Genomic DNA, 6,772 nt, shown 5'->3' with positions numbered 1-6,772 from the left:
TTGTTTCCTGTGTATTACAGTGTTACAGAGTCCAGTGGGGTGATTCCCTATTCTGTGTAATGTTTGAATCAGACGCTGATGTTGCCCTGTGTATTGGAATATGACTGTAGTGACTTCTTGATATTTTGCAAAAAATTCTAGACAGTACCTGAAAATTGTCTTCAAGCAAAACACCCTGTATCGATTATGTCCCATAATTCCATGTTTTGTACTTATGATAGTTGTAACCTCTACTTAATGGCACTTGTATATCAACAACTTGATATTTTACTGAGTCATTTGCAAAAAACTCTATACAGTCTTTTCAGGTTAATTGGTGCCTCTACTGGACTTCCATCTTAATACTGATATCAACAACACATTCATTGTAACCCTGATCAAGGTTGCAGTGCTCTTTATTATAGTTTACTGTATTTAACCATTTACCACTGAATTCTATTTATCAACCCTGTTGATTGATCCTGTAACAAGTTCTACAGATTAAACCTTGATGAATAATCCAGCCTAAAGAAGATCTTGATGCTAGCTGGATGGAGCTGCATTCAGAAGGTTTCAGAAGGTTTTTAGAAGACACCAAATAATACTAGGTTTCAGCCCAAACCGCGACGTCAATTGTGGGCAGGCCAAGTTGTAGAGGGTTCAGCACTGATCCTAGAGCAGGTAACAGGATGGTCAATACGAGACAACTAAGTGATTCATTCATTTATTTTCAGTAACCACTTCCTGCAGATCAGTATTAGATCACATCCTCTCAACAGTTACACATAAACACACACTGGATACAACATTAACACACCTGAAGATATGACTTACTCACCTGCACATACACATACAACTGCTCACACACTTGCTTGTTTAATCAAACACTAAGATCACTGACACAATTTCTGTCCAGTATGAATGCGCTGGTGTATTGTGAGATTACTTTGTTGATTAAAACTCTTCCCACGCTGAGATCACTGATACAATTTCTGTCCAGTGTGAATGCGCTGGTGTATTGTGAGATTACTTTGTTGATTACAACTCTTCCCACACTGTGAGCACTGATAGGGTTTTTCTCCAGTGTGAATGCGCTGGTGTATTTTGAGATAACTCTGTTGATTACATTTACATTTTACGCATTTAGCAGACGCCTTTATCCAAAGCGACTTACATTACAGTATACAGTCTGAGCAATTGAGGGTTAAGGGCCTTGCTCAAGGGCCCAACAGCAGCAACCTGGCAGTGGTGGGGCTTGAACCAGCGACCTTCTGGTTACTAGTCCAGTACCTTAACCACTAGGCTACTGCTTGCCTTGATTAAAACTCTTCCCACACTGTGAGCACTGATATGGTTTCTCTCCAGTGTGAATGCGCTGGTGTTCTATGAGACGACTATCGCAATTAAAACTCTTTGCACATTGTAAGCACAGATATGGCTTCTCTCCAGTGTGAATGCGCTTGTGCCTTCTGAGAGCACTCTGATGATTAAAACTCTTTCCACACTGTGAGCACTGATATGGTTTCTCTACAGTGTGAATGCGCTGGTGTTTTTTAAGATTACTTTGTGTATTAAAACCCTTTCCACACTGTGAGCACTGATGCGGTTTCTCTCCAGTGTGAATGCGCTGGTGTATTTTGAGATGACTGTGTATAAAAACTCTTTCCACATTGTGAGCACTGATACAGTTTCTCTCCAGTGTGAATGCGCTGGTGTATTTTGAGATTACTCTGTTGATTAAACCTCTTTCCACATTGTGAGCACTGATACAGTTTCTCTCCAGTGTGAATGCGCTGGTGTATTTTCAGATTACTGTGACAATTAAAACTCTTTCCACACTGTGAGCACTGATATAGTTTCTCTCCAGTGTGAATGCGCTGGTGTATTTTCAGATTACTGTGACAATTAAAACTCTTCCCACACTGTGAGCACTGATATGGTTTCTCTCCAGTGTGAATGCGCTGGTGTTTTTTCAGATTACTCTGACAATTAAAACTCTTCCCACACTGTGAGCACTGATATAGTTTTTCTCCAGTGTGAATGTGCTGGTGTCTTTTGAGATGACTCAGTGTTTTAAAACTCTTCCCACACTGTGAGCACTGATATGGTTTCTCTCCAGTGTGAATGCGCTGGTGTATTTTGAGATCACTCTGGTACCTAAAACTCTTCCCACACTGAGAGCACGGATACGGTTTCTCTCCAGTGTGAATGTGCTGGTGTATTTTAAGTTCCCTCTGCAACCTGAAGCTCTTCCCACACTGTGAGCAGACGTTTCCTTCTTCCTGTGTGGGACTGAGAGAGGTGTTAATGCTGACAGTACCAGAGGACGTTTGCTGATTACTGGAGCTTCTGGTGGGCGTCAGATCCTCATGTTCAGTCTTAATCTTCACCAGCGCATCATATTTATCATGGTTGCAGCTCTTGATGTGATTGTGGAGGTGATTTTGGGTTGTAGAGGAACGTGGACACGAGGAGCAGGAGAAATCCTTGTTCAGTTCTGAAGCAGAAAATAATAAAATACATTTATAACGTTATAAATAATAAAATACATTTACAACATTATAAATAATAAACAACATTTATAACATTATAAATAATAAAATACATTTATAAAATAAAAAAGTAAAATACATTTATAACATAAATAATAAACTACATTTATAACATTATAAATAATAAAATACATTTATAACATTATAAATAATAAAATACATTTATAACATTATAAATAATAAAATACATTTATAACATTATAAATAATAAAATACATTTATAACATTATAAATAATAAAATACATTTATAACATTATAAATAATAAAGATTGTTAGTAAATGTTAAACTGAGATCCGATGCTAAAGTCCTGTAACGTGATTCATCCTGCATTCATCATTTCCTGCTCACACTGATCTGCATTACCAACAGGGGTGATTTAATGCACATGCTTACCTGGGCTCCAGCCCAGGGGCCCCGAATAATTGAGGGCCCCGGATTGGCTGTTTTATTTTTTATTTATTTCGTTAGTTATTTTGGTTAATAAGAACGGGGGGAAGCTTACAAACCAATGATTTTGTAAATCATTTACACGTTATTCATATTTCTAACTGTTGATTGGCCAGATAAACTCTAACGAGCTGCTGTAATTCTGATTGGTGGTTTCAGTTAAGCAATGTGAATGTTAGAGCTAGTATGTGAGTGACATTCAGCTCAGCCAATCAGAATGCAGCACCAGGTTTATACATGTGTGTTCGGACGTTCTGCAGTTAGTTTTGTATATGAGACTCGCCTTATGGTCCCAGCATTGAAGTTCGGGTTCTGGAACTAGTCGATCTAAAGTGCTGTAACGCTCATTGAAGTCCTGACTAAACAGTTAAAGTGACTCGACCCTGTCGTGTGCCTATTATTCCCACACCTCCACCACCGCACAGCAAAAGACCTGTAGCATCCCCACCGGACAGCGGCTAGGTGAGCCGACCCTCTACAGTAGCAAGTGGCTAATGCTAGCGGTAAAGTGCTGCGATAGTGAAAGTAAAAACACGACAATATTTTTGTTAAGTAAAATATAAAAATAACTAAAAGACAATGAAATACATGAATACATACAAAATCAGAATACATGTAATCACAATACACAGTGAGTGCACAGCAAGGGATTTTGGGAATCTGTGTAACCTGCTTAATGTTACTAGACCTATATATACAGTACCAGTCAAATGTTTGGACACACCTTCTCATTCAATGGTTTTTCTTGATTGTTTTTATTTTCTACATTGTAGATTAATACTGAAGACGTCTAAACTATGAAGAAACACGTATAGAATTATGTAGTAAACAAAAAAGTGTTAAACAAACCAAAATATGTTTTATATTTTAGATTCTTCAAAATTTGCTTTGATGACAGCTTTGCACACTCCTGGCATTCTCTTAATCAGCTTCATGAGGTAGCCACGTAGAATGGTTTTTAATCAACATGTGTGCCTTGTCAAGAGTTAATTTCATCAGAGTTACCAGCCTCAGAAACTGCAAATTAACAGCACCTAAGATTAGAGCCCACATAAATGCTTCACAGAGTTCAAGTAGCAAACACATCTCAACATCAACTGTTCAGAGGAGACTATGTGAATCAGGCCTTCATGGTCGAATTGCTGCAAAGAAGCCACTTTTGAGGAGGAACAACAATTAGAAGAGAATTATCTGGGCCAAGAAACACAAGGAATGGACATTAGACCAGTGAAAATCTGTCCTTTGGTCTGATGAGTCCAAATTTGACATTTTTGGTTCCACCCGCCGTGCTTTGCTGGTGATACTGTTGGTGATTTATTCAAAATCCAAGGCACACTTAACCAGCATGGCTATCACAGCATTCTGAAGTGACATGCCATCCCATCTGGTTTGCGCTTAGTGGGACCATCATTTGCTTTTCAACAGGACAATGACCCCAAACACACCTCCAGGCTATGTAAAGGCTATTTGACCAAGAAAGAGAGTGATGGAGTGCTGTGTAAGATGACCTGACCTCCACAATCACCTGACCTAAACCCAATTGAGATGGTTTGGGATGAGTTGGACCGCAGAGTGAAGGCAAAGCAGCCAACAAGTGCTCAGCACCTCTGGGAACTCCTTCAAGACTGTTGGAAAACCATTCTACGTGGCTACCTCATTAAGCTGATTGAGAGAATGCCAAGAGTGTGCAAAGCTGTCATCAAAGCAAAAGGTGGCTACTTTGAAGAATCTAAAATATAGAACATATTTTGGTTTGTTTAACACTTTTTTTACTACATAATTCTATATGTGTTCCTTCATAGTCTGAATGTCTTCAGTATTAATCTACAATGTAGTATATATACGGTATATATATACTGTATATTAGGGCTGTCAAACGATTCAAATTTTTTAATCGCGATTAATCTCAGAATTGCATATAGTTAATCGCGATTAATCGCATTAAAAAAAAATCTGTGTAAATGTTATAGAAAACAAGGATTTTTAAGTGAAATGTTACAATTAAAATGGTGAACACATTTTATGCTAAATGTACTGATGTTAAAAACTGCTGGGACAAGAGAAAACTGTAAGGGAGTTTTATTTACTCACATACTAGGCAGTAAATGTCAGATTGTAGGTTAAAATTTCTCCATCAGCAAACATTGTAGATCAGCGGTGCTTTAGGTGGGATAAGGCGTAGTTATTGTAACAGACTTTTCTGTGGTTGTATTGTGACAATGGTTTGATGGACGTTTCTACACGAAGTGAGTGTGTTTTGACCCTTTTGGGCTTCCATAGTTCATGGACTAACGTGCTTGACTCAGCTTTCCGGTATTTGGTACCGTAACAGAATAAGTAAAAAAAAAGTGTTCTGCTCCCGACAACTTGTGAATATAGCGTGTATTTATTTCTTTATTAAGCAAGTGCATCACTATAATGCTCGGTTACATTATGTTAACAAACCGCAAATGAAAAACGGTGGCAAGTCCGACATCAAAACGTTTGTTCTACCAGTCAAGTCTCAACATGAAATAGAATTTGCGTTAACGGCACTATTTTTATTTAACTTCGACAGCCCTAATATATATACAGGTCCTTCTCAAAAAATTAGCATATTGTGATAAAGTTCATTATTTTCCATAATGTAATGATAAAAATTAAACTTTCATATATTTTAGATTCATTGCACACCAACTGAAATATTTCAGGTCTTTTATTGTTTTAATACTGATGATTTTGGCATACAGCTCATGAAAACCCAAAATTCCTATCTCAAAAAATTAGCATATCATGAAAAGGTTCTCTAAACGAGCTATTAACCTAATCATCTGAATCAACGAATTAACTCTAAACACCTGCAAAAGATTTCTGAGGCTTTTAAAAACTCCCAGCCTGGTTCATTACTCAAAACTGCAATCATGGGTAAGACTGCCGACCTGACTGCTGTCCAGAAGGCCATCATTGACACCCTCAAGCAAGAGGGTAAGACACAGAAAGAAATTTCTGAACGAATAGGCTGTTCCCAGAGTGCTGTATCAAGGCACCTCAGTGGGAAGTCTGTGGGAAGGAAAAAGTGTGGCAGAAAACGCTGCACAACGAGAAGAGGTGACCGGACCCTGAGGAAGATTGTGGAGAAGGGCCGATTCCAGACCTTGGGGGACCTGCGGAAGCAGTGGACTGAGTCTGGAGTAGAAACATCCAGAGCCACCGTGCACAGGCGTGTGCAGGAAATGGGCTACAGGTGCCGCATTCCCCAGGTCAAGCCACTTTTGAACCAGAAACAGCGGCAGAAGCGCCTGACCTGGGCTACAGAGAAGCAGCACTGGACTGTTGCTCAGTGGTCCAAAGTACTGTTTTCGGAAATCAAGGTGCCAGAGTCTGGAGGAAGACTGGGGAGAAGGAAATGCCAAAATGCCTGAAGTCCAGTGTCAAGTACCCACAGTCAGTGATGGTCTGGGGTGCCATGTCAGCTGCTGGTGTTGGTCCACTGTGTTTTATCAAGGGCAGGGTCAATGCAGCTAGCTATCAGGAGATTTTGGAGCACTTCATGCTTCCATCTGCTGAAAAGCTTTATGGAGATTAAGATTTCATTTTTCAGCACGACCTGGCACCTGCTCACAGTGCCAAAACCACTGGTGAATGGTTTACTGACCATGGTATTACTGTGCTCAATTGGCCTGCCAACTCTCCTGACCTGAACCCCATAGAGAATCTGTGGGATATTGTGAAGAGAAAGTTGAGAGACACAAGACCCAACACTCTGGATGAGCTTAAGGCCGCTATCGAAGCATCCTGGGCCTCCATAACACC

General features: G+C 39.5%; 1 protein-coding gene across 1 annotated transcript in view; it reads right to left on the bottom strand.

The window, feature by feature from the left end:
- Positions 1 to 991: 991 nt before the first annotated feature.
- LOC134302972 (zinc finger protein 271-like) overlaps positions 992 to 6,772 on the bottom strand; it is a 48,712-nt gene continuing 42,931 nt past the window's right edge. The window contains exons 6-8 of the mRNA XM_062988200.1: positions 5,530 to 5,539; positions 1,723 to 2,237; positions 992 to 1,640 (exon numbers count right to left, since the gene is read on the bottom strand). Of these exons, the coding sequence (XP_062844270.1) occupies positions 1,283 to 1,640; positions 1,723 to 2,237; positions 5,530 to 5,539 (883 nt within the window). The 3' untranslated portion in view covers positions 992 to 1,282. The remainder of the gene's footprint in view (positions 1,641 to 1,722; positions 2,238 to 5,529; positions 5,540 to 6,772) is intronic.

The sequence above is a fragment of the Trichomycterus rosablanca genome, chromosome 2 (assembly GCF_030014385.1).
Source record: "Trichomycterus rosablanca isolate fTriRos1 chromosome 2, fTriRos1.hap1, whole genome shotgun sequence".
NCBI classification, from domain to species: domain Eukaryota; kingdom Metazoa; phylum Chordata; class Actinopteri; order Siluriformes; family Trichomycteridae; genus Trichomycterus; species Trichomycterus rosablanca.
This window is presented reverse-complemented; position numbering and strand designations above follow the sequence as displayed.